Here is a 22,202-nt window from a genome sequence, read left to right as displayed (position 1 = left end):
GAATCATCTATTTTGTTTGTAGGCTTCACTAAACCAAAAATGGATTAGAACTTAGTATTTAGATGATATCAGCAAACACACATTGCCAGGGTGAACTTTATTTTCTTTGCAGCAGTTGTAATTCCATGCCTTTTGCTGGTGGCATTTCTCCTATCAACTTGTAGGACAGCCTCAATTCTAGGACAGCCTCAATTCTTTTTCTTCACCACAGAACCTAATTCTATGGTAAAATGCAGGGGTGAAAAGCCCTGGAGAAGGACAGTCAGCTATGTGATGAGAAATCAATATTTTCCTAAGAGAAAATTAACTCCCTGGCAAAAAATAGACATTCCTAAGAAAATGAACACAACAATTCCACTGCATTGTATGGGACTCATGTCCATGTATAAGTATTATTAGAGGAGTTTGTAAGCAGGAACAACTTAACTCTCTAGGTCAACATTTCTTCTGTATTATGTTTAAAAGTATAGAACATGGGAATGTTGAGAGTTTTGACAGTTTTTAAACCAGGCCTAAGTGGCATAATACTTAGCATGACAAGGTTGTCTGATGGCTTAATATGACAAATCACTCTGGATTTAAAGACCAACTACAAAAGACCCAGAATTGCCAAAGCTATCCTAAGCAAGAACAATGCTGGAGGGATTACAATACCAATTTCAAATTATACTTGAGAGCCACAGTAATGAAAACAGCATGGGACTGGCCTAAAAAACAGACATGAAGATCAATGGAATAGAATAGACGATGCAGAGACAAATCCACACATCTGATTCTTGAAAAAGTGCCTAAAACGATACATTGGAAAAAAGACAGCCTCTTTAACAAATGGTGCTGGGAAAACTGGACATCCATACATAGAAGAGTGAAATTAGATCCCTGTCTCTCACTCTGCACAAAAGTCAATTCAAAATGGATCAAAAACTTAGTTATAAAACCAGAAACTATGCAACAACTCACTGAATAGGACTTTAATAGCTCAGGAAGGAAAACCAAGGATGATAAACTTAGTGATATCAAATTAAAAAGCTTCTGCATGGCAAAGAATACAATTAACAACATGAAGAAACATGGGGAGAAAAATCCTGGGAGAAAACGTTTTCCAGCTACTATTCCTACAGAGAATTAATATCCAGAATATATGAAGAGCTCAAGAAAGCTCAACAACCTAAAACACAAGTAGCCTATTTAATAAATAGGTGGATAGACTAAACAAACACTTCTCGAAAGAGGAAGTACAAACAGTGGCCAACATTTACATGAGAAAATATTCAACCCCTTTAAACACCAGGAAAATGCAAATCAAAATTATCTTGAGATTCTGTCTCACTCCAGTCATAATGGCAATCATCAAGAATACAAATAACAGCCAGGTATGGTGGTGCAAGCCTGTAATCCCAGCAGTTCAGGAGGCTTAGTCAGGAGGAGCTGGAGTTCAAAGCCAGCCTCAGCAACAGCATGGCACTAAGCAATTCAGTGAGACCCTGTCTCTACATAAAATACAAAATAGGTCTGGGGAATGTGGTTCAGTGGTTGAGTCCCCATGATTTTGATCCCCATTACCAAAACACACACACACACACACACACACACACACACACACACACACAATAAATACTATGAGAACATGGGGAAAAGGAAGCCCCCGTATACTGTTGCTGTGAATGTAAATTAGCACAGCCACTGTGGAAATCAGTATGGATGTTCCTCATAATACTAAAAATGGAGCTACCATATGATCCAGGTATTCTACTCCTCAGTATTTATCCAAAAGAGTTCAAGTCAGCATACTTTATAGACACACACAAACACATGTTTATCACAGCACAAGCCAAGTCATGGAATTATCCTAGGGGTTTCTCAACAGATGATACAATGGAGTTTTATTCAGCCATAAAGAAGAGAAAAATTATGCCATTTGCAGGAAAATGGATGGAACAAGAGAGCATCATGCTAAGCAAAATAAGCCAGACTCAGAAAGACAGGGACTGTGTGTTTTCTCTCATCTGTAGAAGCTAGAGGGCAAAAAAGAAGAAAGTGCTCTCATGAAAGTAGAAGGGTAACCACTGGGGTTAAGAAAGGGGATAAGTGGAAGGGAGGTGGGAAGGACAAGGGGAGGTAATGGGGAGTAAAACTGGTTAAATTGTTAGGTGAATGTATGAATATGCCATAATGATACCCACCACTCTGAAAAATTAACATGCACCATTTTTTTTTCAAAAAGACTTTTTACATCTGCCCTGACAAGTTTCCATTGTCCTTTTGCCTTTACCTTGTTCCCTTAATACACTCTAAAATATGTATTTTCCTTGAAGGTCCTTAAAAGTCTCAATGCCAAGTGTTGCAGAAACTGGAACAGGAAATGAAATGTTGTTCTTGGTCTGTAATATATAAGACAACTCAAAATTCATTTTCTATATGAAGATCTCCCAGACCATTCCCCCACAGAAATTATTCCTCCCTCATTGCAATGTACACAGCCCTCTCTTGGACCTCCTGAATTGCTCTTACTGGAAATCTATATTATATTTCATTGTCCCCTTTGAGAAAAAGATAAGCTTGACGTATCCCCAAATCCTAATATACTGGCTTTGCATATAGTCTGTGTTCATTAAATAGAGTTGAGGGAATGATAGAATGAAGAAGAATACTTTTCTCCAAAGAAAATGTCCCCCCTCCCAGGATTATGTTGAGTTTGAGATATATCAGACACATGTAATTCTGGGCCCTCAACATACTTATGCAAAGGGCTTGTGTTCTTTGATGGGTTAATTGGCAAGAGGAGGTCTTATGCCCCGGCCTTTGGTCTGAAGGTAATGCCAAATTCTAATGCCTAGAATTTTGGGCATGATTTCTATTCTTAACATATTAGGTATCCATTTTATCTATCTGATGATGTCAAAACAAAATTATCTGGTGTTATTTTTTAAAGACTAAACAATTTTTTTTAGTATTTGCATATCATCAAAGGAACACACTAATTAAGGCATAAATCCAGTTCTTATAAATCAAATACTTTGTTCATTGCAGTAAAGTTATGACAGCCCCTATGGTAAGTCCTTTGTAGGGTAAGAATTCATCTACAAAGTCAAGAGAGTAATAGTAAAATAACAGTATACCTACTTGGAGCAAAGTTTAAATTTAAACAAACAAACATAATTTAGTTTAACACAGCTGACCTTAAAGCAGGAGTGCATAGTGGGAAGTTTCTTAAATCTGAAACATTGTCAGAAGCATGAGGAACAAGAAAAAGTAGTTTCAGATGAGTCCACATGGTTGGCTCAGAAACAATCCTGATTAATACAATTAAGGAGTCAGACACAGTCACCTTGAAGTGCAGGGACCTGCCTTGGGTGCATTTCTTCACAGGTACCACCATCCTTGGACTCCTCATCCAGTGGAATCCAAAGTATCTGTACATAGACCAACAGACTTCCCCAACCTTCCTTAACTGAAAACAGGCTGAGATTAATACTCCGAAAATATTCCTGTATCTCCCATATTTCATCTAGATCAGAGAAAGAAGAATGAATGACAGCACAGCAGACTGAAAATATCCTAGGCTAGGTTTACACATATGCCATCACCAGATGTGAAGGAAAACCCTGCAGTAAGTGGGGCCTTATGTTCCCAAAGATTTCAGACGTAAACTCAGCAGAGCATTCTGCATACTGATTACAGAATGTGCTCAAAAATCTGCTTCATAGAAGAACAAGTGTGAGAGCATTAGGCTTTCCATGATAGTACAACAATGCTAGGAGACAGCAAGGGAGGCAGAAAGAAGTCTATGACAGCTCCCTAGATTTCCACCTCCTTGTGTGTACACCCTGTGCAATCTCTTCCCTCACTGAGTATGCAGAGAACATGTGGATATGACGAATATAGCAGAGGTTAAGGATGTAATTAAGATTCATAATGAATTGACTTTGAGTTCATCAAAAGGGAGATTAACTTGAGTAGGGATGACTTACGTAAACTTCTAAAAGAGAGACACCCCCTCTCTTTTAGACACTCCCCACTAGTCTCAAAGAAGTAAGCTGTTCTAGTCTATGAGTGTAGGGGGGATGCCATATAGTAAAATCTGGGGAAAGGCTCTAATGGCTGAGAAATTCCCTGGCAGACAGCTGGCAAGAAAACAGGGACATCAATCAAAAACCTGCAACTCTGCCAACAACCATGCAGGGTTGGAAGAAGACCTTGGGCCTCAGATGAGACCACAGTCCCATCTGACAATTTTTATACAGTCTCATGGGGATCTGTAGATAATACCCATTTGATCCAGGCTTGGATACCTGACCTACAGAGAAGATAAGATAACAAACCATGAAGTTTATGAAATTTATTATACAGAAATAGAATACTAATATTGGAACGTAATTCCTAAACATAAAAAAAATAGGAACAATATAGCCTGTAAACAACAAAAAGTCTTCATAAACTTTCACTGGTGGGTGATACCAATGCAGTGCTAGGTAGTTCCCTGAATATACTTATGCAATAGCCTTTTACACACAGACCCATAGAGCTCATTATTTTCACTGGCTAAACATCTTGGATGACATACTTCAAACCATAACTAGCTAAGACATAGAAAGAATTCTGTTGTCCCACCTTATTCTTTCTTCTTCTTCCTGAATTGGGTACATAATCCTTCCTATGCTTCTAATATTAAGAGATTTATCTACCTTAATAAAAGTACAAAGATGAAAAGAAAAACTACCATGGCTTCTGTAAATGTGCATTTTAACATTAACAAATTTCCTCAGACCCTTTTGAAAAGGTTATGCAAGAGTACATAATATATATGCAAAGAGTTTCTAAACTACTATCACTTTGAATATTTTAACTGGTATTTCCTTGATGTAGTACATTGGGTTACAAACTTTCTTTAAAACTTAAATCTTGTCTTAGTAACCCCAAAGGAGAAGAAGGCTAAATTTTGATATGGCCAGGAAATGTAGGCTAATGCACCATTATGCTTGAAAATGGACACTTTCTTCTGAAAGTTTAATATCCTCCAAAAAAGAAAAGTGTGGGTTTTTTCTCAAAAAGTGTCCTATGACAAATGTTTGTACTAAAGAACTATTTTTTTCAAATATGTACTTATGTGTTTTATTATTATACTTTCCCTTCATATAGATTAATACTTACAAAAGTGTACTCTTTAAAAATTTTTTTTTCATGTGTCAAACATGTTTTTTAAAAAGCTATGTAGGAGTGACCTCTGTGTGTGTGTGTGTGTGTGTGTGTGTTTTAGAGTGTCTCAAATGAGAAGTGTTGTTACACATAATGTATTGGAGAAATCCATTGGGTTTACTTTCTCCCCCCTACATGAGGAAATATTCTACATTTAAAAGATTCTTAGTTTTTCTGTGACATTATACTTCAATTAAACACAAACTAGAAGAACATATTTTAGTGATAATGTTACATATAAAATATTTATGTTTTTCAATAATATTAACAAATTGTATTATATATCAGGGAAAAATAGTTTTATGTAATGGTCCACAATTGTCTTTCAATCCTAAAAGCTTACTTCATAAATATTAAAAGGAAAGAATATCCTATTATGTAAATCCACAAAGTGTCACTAGGTGATAAGATATATTAACTTCTTTTATGTTGCTCTGTGATACTATCTCAACTGATAAATTAGAAAGATTATACTACAGGCTTTAATATAATCACATGTTTATTTTTCCTGGGAGGATTTTTAGATGATGTCTTAAATTGTTTTATTATTTTCCATTTGATAGTAAATCAGTAAAGCTAATAATAATACTACTAATTGGTTAGGTTAGCCAGGAATATTGTTTGCTCTCTTAAATTTTTCATTAAAAGTGTACAAAATAAGATTTTAAAAAGAAATAAGCATGACTATAAAATGTACCTCATAAATAAAGCAGGAAGTAGACCAAGTAAACACAATCTATGTTGAGCATGAAGAGAGTTTAAAATTTGCAAATAGTTTTATCTGACAAAAACAAAAGAACTGCTACTTAAAAATCAAGAGAAAAAGAATAATCATAGTAAAAGAGCTTCAGAGATAGTAAACATGCATAATAAAATCATGTCAATAAGAAAAGATGTCATAATTAGATAAACTAATCTAGCTGGAGAAATGATATGCCCATGATTGCTAAAATTTTGCTTAAGTTCTTTTCTCTAAGTTTCAGATTATTCAAGTCATCCTGCAATTAAAAAAAAAAAATACAAATGAGAAAATACTATTATTTTGAGTAGACTTCTTGGGAGGAGAGATATTCATTAAACGTTGTAAACAAAATCTTGCCAAAATCAACCTTTATTTTTCTCATTACTTTGAAATCTACTTCACTGATTGTTGGATTTCATACAAACTGTGTCCCTCTAGGAATTCTCCAGATTCTATGGAGCACAAACCAAGCCTGGTCTCCTTCCCATAGAGTTTTAGTGTTTTTTTTTTTGTTGTTGTTGTTATGTTAAAGATTGATATGTGATGCTGGTCTTCTTAAATAAGGATTTGAAATGCCTGACTTCCTATATATTAACATTAATGCATAGCTAAAATAGAAAAAGAGTGATTCACACATACACATCTCTCTCCCTACATGCCTCCTGTTATGTTATAGTGAGAGTCAGAAAGAGGACAAGATATCCACACACTGATGATCTAAAGCCTCTTTCATTAGCAATTGATATCTAAATGTATCTCAGCAGTAATTCCCAGGGCTCTGCTGGGATGATTCAATACACATTGTACTCCATTCAACTTTAAGTGACAATGAGATAAGCAATTATCATTTTCTAATTACCTCATTTTCTTGAGATGCATTCAGGATCAATGTTCAGAGCCTCTTATTTTTACAAGTTCAATTTTAAGAACCAATATCCACATAAAATTGATATTTTCTCAAGTTTTAAATAGTAATACATGTAACTGTGCATGGTTAAGCACAGCAGTGATAATATTCGTGGTGCTTGGGTGATGATGGTAGTGGTAGTGACAAGGTATGTGAACTTTTTCTACAATTCTTTTTATTATTATTAACTGAAGAAGCAATACATCTAACAGTTTTGCTAACTTCACTCTTACTGTCTGACACAAGTAGAATATAAAAAGAAAGGCAATGCATAAATAAACATAAAGATAAAAACACTGGAAGAATTAACCAAATATCCACACCAACCATGATTAGACTGAATGTCAAAAATAAAAACCGAACAAAATCAAAGTGTTTCATTTTTCTCTCATATAAACTTGTCCAACAATTCCAAAAGCATAGAAATCCAAGACTTGCTTCACAACCCAAAGGAGAACGTATCTAGACTACTGGAGTGGAAATGGAATTAGATGCATTCTCTCATATCAGCTCTAAGAAATGCACAGTCCTAGTAAAAACAATGGAACTTGAACCACTAAAAAAAAAAGCTGTTAGAATAAGTGAGTTTAAATGAGTCTTGTATAACAGACCAAAAAAAAAAAAAAAAAAAAGTGTGTGGGGGGGGGCGGAGAGAAGCATACAGAAGCTGTACAAGCTAGGAGAAAGGTAGATATAATCGTGGAAGCAACTCAGGGCATTTTTAGGGGTGGTAGTACAGACTCCTGTTTAGGGGCTAAAGCCTACTGGGAAGATTCCCCAGGCTCAAGTTCACAGTTTCAGAAGCCTGGGAAAGAGAGAGGGGACCTGACCGTGGTCCTGAAAGAGAACCACTTGCAGATTCCGAACAGTTTCCAAACATCCCCCCAGCATCAGATCTATTTTTGTTTTCTTTTTCTTTTTTTTTTTTCCACGCCAATCTAAACAAGACAAATATCCAGTAATATTTAAACTCAACAAAATGTTGAAACTTTCTCTTATAATCAGATCAGGCTTTATAATATCCAGCTACTCCTTCCTGATTAGTCTCACTCAGTTAAGCCAATTTCAGGATCAAGAGGTATGCTACTCTAGCTAAAAATCAGGAATGAAGATTCTGACAAACTCACAACACTTAGAAGTCTACCGAAAGCTCACACTTGGCAATCTTGATTCTAGTCTGCACTTCTTAAAACTCAGATGGGAAATCATGTCAAGCTCATAAACCTCTCGGAATGAAGCTCCAGGAAAGAACACTCCAGACTCTCCAACCTCAGGAGCCGAGAAACTCTAGAAAGATAAATTGCACAATATCCCAATTTTCACCGCGTAGAATTATAACCAATTCCCTAACATTGTATCAAAAATGCAGGTCCCACAGGGAATACGGGCGTCGGTGTTTCTTTAGGCTGTTTTACAGCCTTACAAACCCAGGAAGTCAAGAGAACCCACTACACCAATCCAAACTGTTAATACTATACTGAATCACCGGAGAGGGGAGAAAAAAAAAATCTGCTCACAAAAGACACCTTGCCAAGAACAGAAGGAAATTCATTGTTCTGGTGCAAAAAGAAAGGTGGTAGCGAAAGTATGTAGAAGGAAAAAAAAAATCATTCTCCGAAAATATCATGCAACTCATTGAAGTGTAAGACTTACGTGTTCCGTCAAAACGGGTGGCGATGGTGTCGAGGAAGGTGTTCTGGGGCGCCAGTAATCCTTTCATAACCGGCATTTTTCCAGCGTGGTGTGAAATTCTCCATCAAAGTTTGTCCAGAAGGATGGTAGGGAAGGAAAGTGCCAAGAAGGGAGAAGGGGGACGTGATGACGGCAAGGGAGGGGGGCCTGGCTTGGTGATGGGGCCGATCAAGGGAAGAAGGAGGATGGAAGGAGAGAGAGAGCGAGTTCCAGCCGCTGCTGCCCTCGCAAGAGCAGCCCCGCGAGCGCTCTCCGAGCCCGCCCCGCACCTCCAGGCTCAGCCTGGCGCAGGCTCCCTCTCCCGCCCCCTCCACCTCCGCCAGCTGCCGAAACCCCCCCACCGTCCCTCCGCGGGCTACTGTGCCCGCCAGGCGCCGCCGCGCGGTGCCTGTCCCCCACCTCGCCCTCCCGGAAAAAGCACGCGACGGTCCAGGGCGCCGCGCCCTGACCTAAGGTTGTAGGGTCGTGGAGGACTGCGCCTGATCTGGGGGAAGCTGTGTCGTTGAGCCTCCGGGTCTCCAAGGGGCGTTAGGAAGCGTGCGCGACTCCCACCCCCCCCCCCCAGAAGCCAGGAAACAAAGACCCCTTTGTTCCCGCTCTGGCCCTCTCCCTGGGAGACGAGTCCCGTGGCTGTACTATTGTTGAAGGGGAGGAGACAGGTCCGGGCAGGTAACAGGCCTCCGCCTAGAACTTGGGAGGGGGAGGCCCCCCAGTGGTGTCCAAGGGAGCAGAGGCAGCCAAGGACACCCGGGGGGGGGGGTGAGGTGGCCCCCTTCCGGTGCACCTGCCATTTCGAGTTCCCGCGACAGGAGTAGGGCAGCTCCAAGTTAGTCGCGCGCCCCATTTCCTAGTCACAAGGGTCTTTTTAACCCTGGGAATTGGCCCAAAAATCAGGGGGTTTTCAGTCTCTCCTTGAGCTTCAAAAAGTGGTGTTTCAATCACCTTCTTCCAAATACCTTTGGGCTCCCCACCCCATCCCACAGTAAAGAGGGCGGGGGCTTAAATGGACAATGGATGGTTTTTCACTCTTCAGTGAAATGTGAATAAAGCATTTCTAGAAAAGTTTGCTATTTTACTGATTTGCAAAATACCACATAAGTTAAAAAAGTAAGGTTCCCTTGCAAACAGCTTCAATACAAATCCCCTAACCGTTTTCCTCCCCGCCCCTCTCCAATAACAAAGCTGCCCGCCAGACTGACACCTCCAAGAAGAAAGCCTGGCCTAGCTCCAGGAACCGCAGGTGTCTTAGAAAACGAAAGTGGTCTCTCGGCCATTCTCCCTCTTACTGACGCGGGGACTCCCTCTTTACTAATTTTACGCCTAGAAAAGCCGCCCAAATCTGCGGCTCGGCCCTGCGGGAAGTGGAGGGGAATACCCAGAGATGGATTCTACGGAAAATCTTAAAAAGGAAAAGAGGTGTGAAAGGAAAGTTGAGAACCCACGGATAGAAAAATAAACGTTAGCCCAGGTGCTCGTGCACCCGGAAGGAAAGAAGGGAAAAAGCGAACAGGTGTCTGAGTCTTTGCAAGTAGCAGCTCACATCCCCGCCGCCCGAGACTCGGGCAAGGTGGGGAGTGGGAGGTGGGGAGGACGCTCTTTCTTTGAATTCTTCGGGTTCCTGGGGCGGGGATGAAGGGACCCTGCAGGTTTCGTCACCACTGCCCGGGGCTCCCGGAGGGCGGGGGTGGAGAGAGAAAGAGGCATCCCCCTCTCCCCGCCTCTGGTCCCCCTTTCTGGTGATGCACTTCCTGCGGCCGAGGATTCCCTTTGTGTTGAAATTCAAGATCCGGCAGTGGCGCGCTGCGCGTGGGGCGGGGGCGCGCCCGGGAGGGGCCGGGATTCCTGAGTGGGCGGTCATACCGTGGTGACGCCCTTGACGTGGGGTCTCTTTCCCAGTAAGCCCCTGCTCCAGGCAGCGGGTCAGTCCCCATTCTCACCACAATTTTTTTGTGTGTCCTGTGCCAGCTGTGCTTTGTGGAAACCCGAGCTCCTACGGGTGTCCCCCACGCGGCGAGCTGAGCGCAACTGCGGTGTCTCCTTTTGCTCCCTCTTGGGCGGAGCCAAGGAAAGAAAGATGAGGGAGTCCCTGCTTCTGCTTGGGTGGCGCATCGCGTGCAAGAAAACCCAGCTGCCTCTGTCGATGTGAAAGCGATAAGTGGCTTGAAGTTCAGCATGAAATTTATTAGTTGTAAGCCACGGCCTGGGCTCATAAAATTTGCACTATAGGGCTGTGTGTGTGTATGTAAAAACTATCCTTGTGGGTCTGATCCATGGTTGCCTAATGCAGGAAACCGCTTTCTATTAACAAGCTACAGAGGGGCTTGAGAATGGGAAAACAAAAGAAAACCTCGTTTTCGTGGCAAAAGAAGCCTGGCATTTGTCATTCACTGTCTTAGTCTGTCCTTCAGCCCTCACTATAAGACAGGGACTGTGTTAGGCAAGACAAGAGTCCTGCCCTAAGTTGAGATTCAAGTCCTGGATCCTAATGTTCCTCCTAAATGTTCCCACCCTGTGTGAGGCCAAACTACTCCATTAAAATACGACGCCCATGGGAGTTTAAGCATACTAAATCCTGTTTGTCACCTTGAAATCAAAGACCAAGAAAGAGTCACCAGGAGAGGCAGGATTTTTCCCTATCAGCAGCCCCAAATCTCATGTCCTTAAAGGAAATCTCCACCGATTAACTAAAAGAATCCGGACTCATTTTATTACAGATAAAAATCTATTCTCTCAATGGAAGATGTATCAAAGAATTGGGGGGTAATATTTTAAAATCTACACATCTTTTTTTTTTAGTATTTTGAGTTTCAAAAGGCATTGCCTTGCAATAGTATGGATTTGATTTTGAAAATCAAATTGAAAATTTGATTAAAAATCAATTTTCACTTACTCTGTATGTTTCCACAAACAGATTTATGAGTACAAGGTATGGTTCAATTCTATAATTCCTTATAGAGAAATACAAGGCACAAGAGAGACAAATATACATTAAAGTCACTTAAGAAATATAAGCCATGGATAAAGCAATTATTATTTTCATTATTTTCTTTAATGTTGAATGTCTCCCCAACACTTGATGCTGGGACTGAAAAGGGCTTCAGGACTCCCTGTGACTGCTTGAAAGTTTCTGGTCTGTGGGTCCACTTCCTGCCTACAGTATTCAGCCAGTGTGTGATACAGCTGCAAACACCTTATTGATGTACATGTATTTGACTGTAGGCCTTGAAAATATTCATAAATTTATTCTAGCAACAAGAATTTTAGCCCTTATAATCATTAAGAATACAAATAAATGAGGGCTGGGGTTGTGGCTCAGAGGTAGAGTGCTTGCCTACCATGCATGAGGCACTGGGTTCAAACCTCATCATCACATAAAAAATAAAATAAGTATATTATGCCCACCTATAACTAAAAAATAAATATTAAAAAATGTTTTTTTAAAAAGAATACAAACAAATGATAGCGTGTGGGAGATAAGGATAACTTGTATGCCATTAGTGGAACTGTAAATTAATACAACCACTATAAAAACCAATATGAAGTTTCCTCAAAAGACTAGGAATGGAACCACCATATGACCCAGGTATACCACTCCTTGGTATTTACCCCAAATAACAAAAGTCAGAATCCTATAGAAATAAATGCATACTCATGATTATAGCAGCACAATTCACAACTGCCAAGTTATGGAACCAGCAGAAATATCCCTCAAAAGATACATGAATAAGGAAAATGTGGTATATATATGCAGTGGAGTTTATTTAGCCACATAGAAGAATGAAATTTTGTCATTTGTGGGGGTACAGATGTAACTGGAGAATATAATTTTAAGTGAAATAAGCCAGACTCAGGAAGTCAAGGATCTATGTTTTCTCTTATATGTGGAAGCTAGAGAGAAAAAAAGGAAAAAAATGTGGGGCAAGGAGGGATGTCCTGTAGAAGATGGGGAGAAAATGGAAAAGGGTAGTACAAGGGAATGAAATTGACCAAATTATGCTGTGTGCATATATGAATATATCACATTTAAACCACTATTATGTATAATTAAAATGTGACAATAAATTGTTGTTAATTTAAGCCCTCAAGATATGGAAAAAAAATTTAATTTACATATTGATATAAGAGAACACCTACTCTACCGTGTCAAGCGCTGGTTTTGTCTCTAATACTTATCCCCTTTTGACCTTCATGTGTCTTTGGTAAAGTCATTCAATCTTTGTGGGTTACTGTTTTCTTATCTATAAGACTGTGTTAATACTTTCCCTACCTATTTCATAAAAAATTGTGAAAAGCCTTTGAAACCCTTAATGTGTGGCATATGATATAAAGGACTATTATCTATTTCTTTTTGTACTCTAATGCATCTAACACAAAGTTGTTTATGCACAATAAATATGGACAACTGATTGTTACATTGTGTGGGTTTTACTTATGTATTAATATCCTGTTAGGAACTATGGTTTGCCAGCTTTTCTTTCTAAATGTAAATGGCTCAATGTTTTGAACAACCTACAATAAAAATTAATTTTAAAAAAAATGTAAATGCCTCTAGTAGCTCAAGTTTATTAATATATTTGACTAATGCTTTTGAATTGTCCTGCTCTAATGTCCAAGGTGGATTTCAGGGGTATGGTCACTACACCTGTTACCCATTGTGTATCAAAACTAGAATTACTGCATTGGCAAAACCTCCAAAGCTATAGTCTCAAGATAATCCAGGTTACTCTTCACTAAAAATGGTATTCCATGGCTTATTACAATGATGCTATTTCTCACATGAGTTGGCAAGGACCTCTGCTCATTATTGGGACCCAGATTGATGGAAATTCTGCTCAAAATGTGTTTCCCTTAGTGGGATAACAATTATCTGGAACTTAAACTTGAAAACTAATGGCCAAATAAGTCACATAGCCATACTAATTTTAAAGACATAGTAAAATACAATCTAACCATTCGGATCAGGGAAAAATAGTTCTGGAACATTCAAAAACTGACATGTTGTGATGGTGGAAGCATACCACTCAAATCTCATTTCAAGAGAACTTCCTAAGAAGTGTGTTGCTGGTGACAGCCTACAGCTGCCACAAACTTGAATCTGGAGCACAGTCATACTGAGCCATGTTCTTCCGAGATTGCTCCCCATCAATGACTAAACATGATGCCAATATTAAAGCTTGGTTATTCCTATCCAATGGGGGAATTCTACTAACAGTTGATCTTTGCTCAGGGATTCCCCATTAGGTTAAAAACGATTTTGTCAACTTTCTTGGTCTACTGCTCATCCTGCCCACTGTTCCATGTCTCTCCTTCCCAGGTGTCAGCCTGGCATCACAGTCTGAAGACCCTGCCTACTCTGTAGCCCATTCCTTATCCTTCACACGCTCTTTCCTTGACATCTAGTCCTCTCTTGTCTGCTTTGCAGAAGATCCAACTTGAACCTTGCATTATCAGGGAGATCTCCTGAGAGGGGAGAACCTTGAGCCCATTTGCTAGATTCTATAGCTGATGGTACAACTTGAATAATAATTGTAAAAACCAACAAAGAACAGCTCACATCTTTCTTTGTTGCCTTCACTCCAGCATCTATTTCTCACTTTCCCCCAATTTGTCATTCATGATTTACCATGAGCTATAATCAAACTGTAATCTGGGAAACCATCTGGATATCCTCTCTTTAAACTCTAATAAATAATCTCTTACTAATATCTGTCACCTCTAGCATCTTCAAATATGTAGGACCTGACTGTGCTTTCTCCATTTTCTCCAGTCATCCTTTTAGTTGATGCACTCATTATTTCTTATTAAGAGTATTTTTCTTAGCTGGTCTTCCTGTTACAAAACCATTCTTCTTCAGTTCACCCTTCCTGTTGCAGCCAGCATGAGGGTTTTTTTTTTTTCTATAATATAATTATGTAACTCTTTCTTTGAACTCTGTATATCTCTGTGGGAAAAGCACAACTACATTACCTGTCAGTAAAGCAATTCAAGGCCTGTCTCCCACATGGCCCTCTAGCCTCATGTGGTACTCATGTAGCAATCTAACTCCTACAACACCTTGCACTTGATATATGTTGCATTAGAGGAAGTTCCCATAATGTGTTATCTTCTCTTTCTGTTATCCATTTATTTTGAGCACACTGTTAGTCTATCTCAAATGACCATCTCCCATCTCACACTTGCTAACTTTCCTCACCAGTTAAATTCATGACACAAAATTATTTTCAATGTCAGTCCCACTGAAACTTTTCCTTGAGTTCCTTTATCCAATTTAGGTAAACTTCTTTGTGATCCTGCTCACATATGCTCTTTGCCAATAAGTACAGGCATAAGCTTTAATAGCTACCGCACAATATAAGAAAAATGCCCTATATTTACTAGGATTTCATTTGTCTGCTAGTAGGAGAACAACAACTTAGAATCGCTAATAATGGCTTAAACAAACAGGATTATTATTTGTGCCAACCAATTTACACATTCTACCACATATTTTAAAGATAATTATAAACAAAAAGTGACATAAACAAATGTGATAACAAAGGCCTATAACATGGATAATCTTTGGTTAACATGGATAACCTCTGGCCTTTGTTATCACATTTGAATTCTGAGAAAAAATGATAGTAGCTACCTGACTTTCTATAGTTAAAAAAAATTTAGATCATTCTTGGGCTTAGTGAGAGAGTGGAAGTTCATCTAAAGTTGCCTACCATGAAAATGGGAATAACCTTAGGGATTTAGATACCTGCAATATGACCTGGAGCTGTTTGTTGGGTAGCCAATCCCAAAGAGACACATTTGTCCCTATCTTGCCATTACAAAAGAAAGTGAAGAAGTACATACCAGATCTATGATCTAATGCTCTCTCTTATTTTGCTAGCTTGTTAGAAAGGATAGGTTAGATTTTGTTATGGCAGCAAATGAATAACCACCTCAAATTTAAGTGACCTAATAATCAAAATTTAATTATTGACTATAGAGCAATAGAAGAGGCTTTTCTTCATGCAATTACGTGGGTACCCAGGATGATGGATTCTCAGCTACATTGTGGTTGCACATTCAGAGACCCAAACCTTCATATCATTATTCCAAGGTAATATTCATTTTGTTATCACTGAACAGAAGAGTCACCTGGAAGGTCACATATCTGCTATGCTGTATTTCTGTACAGCAATTATACATGTCACTTATTCCAAGAGCTCTTTGATCAGATTTGCTCACCTGTAAGAGATAGAGAACACTTGGAAAGTGCTTCATCAGCTTCATGTATAAAAAAGAAAGAATAATACCACCTGCTCAGATTTTTTTGTGATACTTAAATTTATAATATAAAACAATACAGCACAGTAACTGAATTATAGTAAGAACTTGATGAATGTAGGTATTATTATTATAGAGTATCCTGAACATACCTTCATCTTAAAAAGTTAGGTCACTATAATGAACAATAGTTGGGTAGTAGATTCCTGGAGCTATGTGGATTCATCCAATAGCATCTTCTACTCTTGGTTAACCTTCACAGCAGGTTAGTCCCCTGACAGAGAACACATTTCATATCCTATTGCCATTCAGAGAGCCTGAGCCTCTTCAGAATAGTGAAAGGTGAATATTGCTTTGTTCATTACATTTCATCATCTTTCCCTTGTTTTGAAGATACACTGTCACAGGACACTTAATATTATGTTCCTCGGTGGCTCTCCAACTTTCAAGACTCTGCTAAAGCCTCTTACACAAAAGCTGGAACCCCAATATCATTGGACCTTATTGGTAAAAACCTCCAGTGGCCTTCTCTTTCAGCTCCCAGTGGGTTTGGAGCTAGGTTTTTCTGATTTTTTTCCTTCTCTCCCAGAAGATAAGAAAAAAGGTTCTCCTTCAAAAGGATCATAGTCAATCGGACCTTCATAGTCTACTTTCAGAGTTGTCAGTCTGTCACAGCCTTCTCTCCTGTATGTTTACTTCTCCCTGTACTGCTAAGTTCTTCCCTCAACCAACAAATATCCCAGTCCATATGGTCCTGATCAATACCCTTCCTTGATCTACCTAATCTTTTGTATTTCTTTCATAGGCAAATTTCCTGAAAATTTGTCAACAATAATCATGTCACTTTCATTCCTTGTCTTTTCTCATCAGCCCTCTATAATCTGGTTCTTCCTTCAAACATTCCACCAAGATAGCTCTTATTGAAGTCATTAGTAACTTGTCTCTCATTTCATCGACATTTTTCAGTTCATATATTCCTTTTTTTCTGTATTTGATTCTGTTAATGAGTTCCTTCTTCAAACATTCTACTCTATAAATTTCTAAGATTGCAAACTTTGTTTAGGACAGAAAGACTCTTTCCTGTTGAATGTTCAGGTTTCTTAAAAAAACAAAAACAAAAATTCTCATCATTCAACCTCTACTTATATTCTAGTGTTCCTCAAGATTCTATAAACTGGATCACTGATTGTGTCCATCTCAACTCTTTCATATTTTAAATATCTCCTCTATGAAAATGATTTCCACACCTTTACCTGAACCTCAGCCTTCTCTACTAAGCTTCTGATGGACAGCACTCAACTGTGGCCTTTATATTTCCACTCGGGCCTAATTTGGATACCCCTTGAAATGAAGGCATTTCTTGTCATACTAGTTACATATCATCTGACATGGTTTTGCCTGTGAAGTTTCAGGCAAATTACTTGTCTTTTCTGTGTTTCATGGGGATTATAAAAACCACCCATTTCACTGAGCAGCTGTGAGTGATTAATGAGACAACATGGACAAAGTGATTTGCACTGTAGTCACCCTTGCTTACCATGGTACTTCCAGGTGAAAACATAGTTTCTAGCATATTGGAAGCACATATTTTTTATAAAAAAGCATGTTAGTTAAAGTTATTATTGCTATCATTTCAATAATCATTATCTCTCTGTCTCTTGTACTGCATTCTAAGCTACATTTGTTTTAGTGTCCAGTCAAAACTTTTATTTCGGGTTATCTGGTACATAGGATGTATTAAACAACATTTGGTAAATGAGAAAGAAGGAATGGATGAATGAAATTAGTGTATAGCAGATCTTCCTCTGGAGCAAATGTCAACATTGACTTTGTGGCTCTTTCATTACAATTCCCTTTGTTATCCAATCTCTTCTTTTCATGTTTGATTGATCTCCTGAAGGTAGATGAGGGGATGAAGGAGAGGAGTACAATATATTTTAGATTTTTAAGTCACCCAAATCTGAACTTAAAAGAAATTCTGAGGATGTTTCCCCACACTGTTGGATTGATCATTTGCATGCAAAAAAGTGAGGGAAGGCATTGCATGAGATCCAAATGTGCCCATTCAAATTATTGAATGCACAGATACTTCCTATTAATGTAAATTAAATCACAGAACTTCTGGGTTCGAGCATCTTTATTAAACCTATAAGTATTCACTATGAGTTCAAGATCCTACACTCCTATTCCATACTAGCTTTTCCATCTCTTTATGATGTAAATATTTTTATAAAGTTCCCATTTTTATTGGATGCCTGTTAAGCTAAATGACTAAGCATGTAGATACTGAGTGGATATTTGTGAAAAGTAAGTTGATCCAAGTTCTGGTTGATAAAATACATTCATTCATAGGGTTTTTCTTTCTATTTTTTAAACCATTTCTAGGTTGCTTAAAATTAAAACTTACATACAGAAAAGGAGTTAAGTAAATTAACAGGAGTTGTGGGATGATGAGAATATAGACTTACATGTTTTTGAATTGTTTAATAATGAATATGAATTTTTAAAATAATGAATCCAAAATAACAATGAAAAAATGAGATGAATCAGAAACTGTATGAAGGTAGGGGAAATGTATGGCACAAAGAATATGGTTTACTGGTCCAAGTATTTAAATTAAGCTCTGTCTTAAGAGAGGCCAAAATACATCCTGGTAAGAAATAGCATGTCATTTAGGTAAGATCAATATCTTTAATTGTACTGAATTCTAAGAGGAACTCATCCATTGGTTTATCAAAAGAGCCAAATACTACACATCAAAAATTCAAGTTCCAGTCCAAGTTTATTCTCAACCAATTCCAGGACCTGGAGCAAATCACTAACTGTCTCTGGGATTCGAATAGGGGAAAAAGGAAGGAAAAGTAGCTTCACATTTTTAAGGTGTCTGATTTTAATAGAAAATGATCCATATTCAGGAAGAAAATTTCAAAAAAAGCTTTGAAGCTATTTCTTTACATGTGAAATTTGATGCCAGCAACAATCTTTGCTACCCATTGAAGACTTGAAAGAAAACCTGTATCTTCCTGCTCACACACATAGAGACAATTCAGAAAGTTTCCTAGAACATTCAAGATGAAAAAAGTGACTCTTAGACTCTCCTTCTCTTCCCTAGACTCTATCCGGGTTTCTGTTTTTAGATGTTCACAGAAGGAAATAAAAAAAAAACATACATATAAAGTCAGTCCTTTCCAAGTCTCCTGCTGCTCCTTTGTATGTATTTAAACCCAATGTTTTAGCAGAAGATGAGAATAGATACTCGGTGCTGATGTAAATGGCAATGCCGTCATCACTCGGCTAGCAGAAAACAGAAATAAAGGGAAGGGAGGTTGAACAGTTCTGAGTGTTAATGAAGGAGCTGTTTAGAAAATGTAAGTTCCTTGTGGTCAGATATCATGCTATCCACTTCTTTTCACTTATCTCAGAGTACTAGCCCTGTGATCTCTCTCTTTTCTGAGTTCCAGTAGCACTATGCAAACTTTGTATTTGGTAATATCTCATGCAATATAAAGACATGGTTCTTTTGATGTCTTGAGTTCTTTCTATAAAATGTAGGATTCATTATCTTTCACTGTCACATATCCTGGCTTTTCTAAGAGATCAGAGCTGCCTTAGAGGCAGGGTTTGTATTTTAGATGCTTTGTATCTTTCACAGTACCTAACCTAGACCTCTGCTCTTTGTGGATTTTCAGTATAGATTTGTCTTCTGTATCTGGTGGCAGAAGGCTGTGTAGATTGTCAGGAGAACTTGGCTAGGGCCTCTGCGTTCCAGCATCTTCAATGTAATACTTCACTCAAAATCTTTGAATGACAGGTCCACTTCAGCTATGCTATTCGTTATATCTGGCTTTCTCTTTCTTCTTTCTATCACTTAGCTACCATCTTCTCCCAGATTCTGTTCAAAATTCACCTTCTCTAAAAAAAATCTTACACTCTTAATTCTTTTCCACTCTGGCCATTACTATAACTTGAAGTGACTTAAATCTTGAAGATTAACGTTTTCCTTTATAGCTGCTCAGTTTGGAAATGTTTCTTACACATTTCCACTCTACAAACTTTGTTCCCAGATAGATTGGAAGGACTGGTGTTGGGTCATTTCTCTTTTTATTGGTGAACATGCAGGGGCTGGCACATTGTAATAGGTCAATAAATGCTAGTTCCTTCCCTTTGCAGCAACCTCCAAATAGCAGGCAGTGAAAATCCATTTTTAAATTATGCTGCTGTTAAGTATTTGTGGAGGTGAGCTTGGCACTAAGGGACCACTGTCACTCTACTGTGTTCATTTATTCAAATTGGAGTGCAGTAAAGTGACAAAAAATTCAGTATATTTAAGAATTATAAGAAGGCAAAACTAGAGAAGACCACAGAGACTGCACAGTCATTCTAGCAGAGGAAGGGTAATACACTGAGAAAGAAAGTGACTTTTATAAGGTCAAACAGCCAATTTAAGAGAGGGCACTTAAACCTTAATTGTCTTACCTAAATACCCTGATGATTCTGCCTTTGTACCAGCTGCTCCTTCCTGGATCAATATTTTTCAAATTATTAACATAGTGCACTTGATACTCAGTTCCTAATATAGTCTTGCAAGATTAACTCCCTTCTTTTCTTTTGAGGTGTTAACGCTTATGATAAAATATTCATGGCAGTTCATCTTTTGTAGACCACCTTCAAAGCTTCTCAAACCGAAGTATCAGTGGGATTCATGGCGGGTGGGAAAGTTATATCTAAAGTCATAAGATAAACAAGACACATCTTCCAGAACTTTTATCTTCATGTTTAAGTATACTGATGTATTTCTTCTGTAATAAAGGTATTTTTACATTTTTCAAAGTTTTGGTGGCTACTTTGGGTTATTCTCCCCAGGAAAGGGGCACTCAGGCTGCCTTGAGGTTAGCAAAATTTGAGAAGTAAGATGAAATAGACAATGTGACATTTTTCAGTGAGTTGCAGAACACCTACAGTGTCAGTTTATAAAACCATCTGAAATTATTGTATAACTTGTGGTTTACTTTTGACTTTCTACTTATCTTTGTGTTCTTGACCATTTCACAAGGTACTGATTGCAATACCTACTAAATGACTAGTAAATGTGGATTGTACATTTAAGGATGGCAAACAGATTTTAAAGGCAGTGTGCATAGCATATCTGCCTGAAATAATATGAAAACCCAGATAAGCCATAGTATATATTACAGAAATTTAGAAGCTCCAACACTGGAGTATTTTTAAACTCTGAGAAAAATTAGAAAAGAACAACCTGTGTTTACTTTAAGAAATATTTCCAAAGTGAATTGCTGATGTAAGAGAAAACAGATGGAAAGTTCTGTGAACTCTAATTTTTGCACATAGATTATAATTAGAACAAGAATATAAAGCTTGTAACTTTTTGTTTTGGTATTAGGGATTGAATTCAGGGTCTCATGTATGCTGGGCAAGTGCCCTATCACTAAACTACATCCCTAGCCTATAGCTCAGAATATTTTATGTGTACACTAATTGATCACCTTATGACACAATTACCTGAATCTAAATGCAACTTTATTTTATCTTTCTAAGAGATACACATAATAAAAATCTCTCTTTGGAACATTAAAGAAAAATGAATTTACATGTGAGTTTTAATCAAAAAGGAAAAATGAAATACTTAAAAGTAATGAAGTTTCTGAAATAATGAAGTCATTCTAATTTCATATCTTAACACTTGTGGATTTTTTTAACTAAAAAAGTCAACATTTTCACACTACAAGGGAGAGGCTATGGAGAGGTTGTTTCCCAAGAACATAAATTATCAGTTTAAACAATATAATTTGTAGTTAGCTTTTCAGTAGTCTTTTGCTTCTTTTCAACTGTTTAATGTCATGTTTAGTCACAGTGTTTGGAGGTAGGCAATTAGAGGTGAAGAAATAAGGCATAAAAAGGTAAGATTCCTTAGGATAGGGTGAAGCCCAAATGGCTTATTATTTTCTTTAAAAATATTTAATACTGGGCTGGAGTTGTAGCTCAGTGGTAGAGCGCTTGCCTGGAATGTGTGAGACAATGCGTTCAATCCTCATATAAAAATAAAATAAATAAAAATAATTAATACTTATTATAACTGTGCTTAATGTACAAAAGAATTCTAAATGAAAATATTTCACAAAATGAGTTCCATACCACACAAATGTGATTGGTCCTATGAAGAATGACTGAGTGAGCGAGCGAGTGAGTGAGTGAATGGATGGATGGATGGATGGATGGATGGATGGATCCAAGTACTTTGTAATCTAGCAGCAGGTGCTGTGGTTCAGTGTGGTATTTGCTTCTGTCAAATGTGGTGCAGAAGTGTGGATTTACTTCAGTTTGGGAAATGGAGAGTATTTTTGCTACTTGACAAGCTCACACTGCCTCTTCTTTATATTAAGTTCAAAT

General features: G+C 38.0%; 1 protein-coding gene across 1 annotated transcript in view; it reads right to left on the bottom strand.

Annotated features, from left to right (window-relative positions):
* Kcnh8 (potassium voltage-gated channel subfamily H member 8) overlaps positions 1-8,574 on the bottom strand; it is a 347,812-nt gene extending 339,238 nt beyond the window's left edge. The window contains exon 1 of the mRNA XM_076868474.1: positions 8,499-8,574. Within this exon, the coding sequence (XP_076724589.1) occupies positions 8,499-8,574 (76 nt within the window). The remainder of the gene's footprint in view (positions 1-8,498) is intronic.
* Between the last annotated feature and the right edge of the window lie 13,628 nt (positions 8,575-22,202).

The sequence above is a fragment of the Callospermophilus lateralis genome, chromosome 1 (genome assembly GCF_048772815.1).
Source record: "Callospermophilus lateralis isolate mCalLat2 chromosome 1, mCalLat2.hap1, whole genome shotgun sequence".
Taxonomy (NCBI): Eukaryota; Metazoa; Chordata; class Mammalia; order Rodentia; family Sciuridae; genus Callospermophilus; species Callospermophilus lateralis.
Note: the sequence above shows the minus strand (reverse complement) of the source record. Positions and strands in the feature narration are given on the sequence as shown.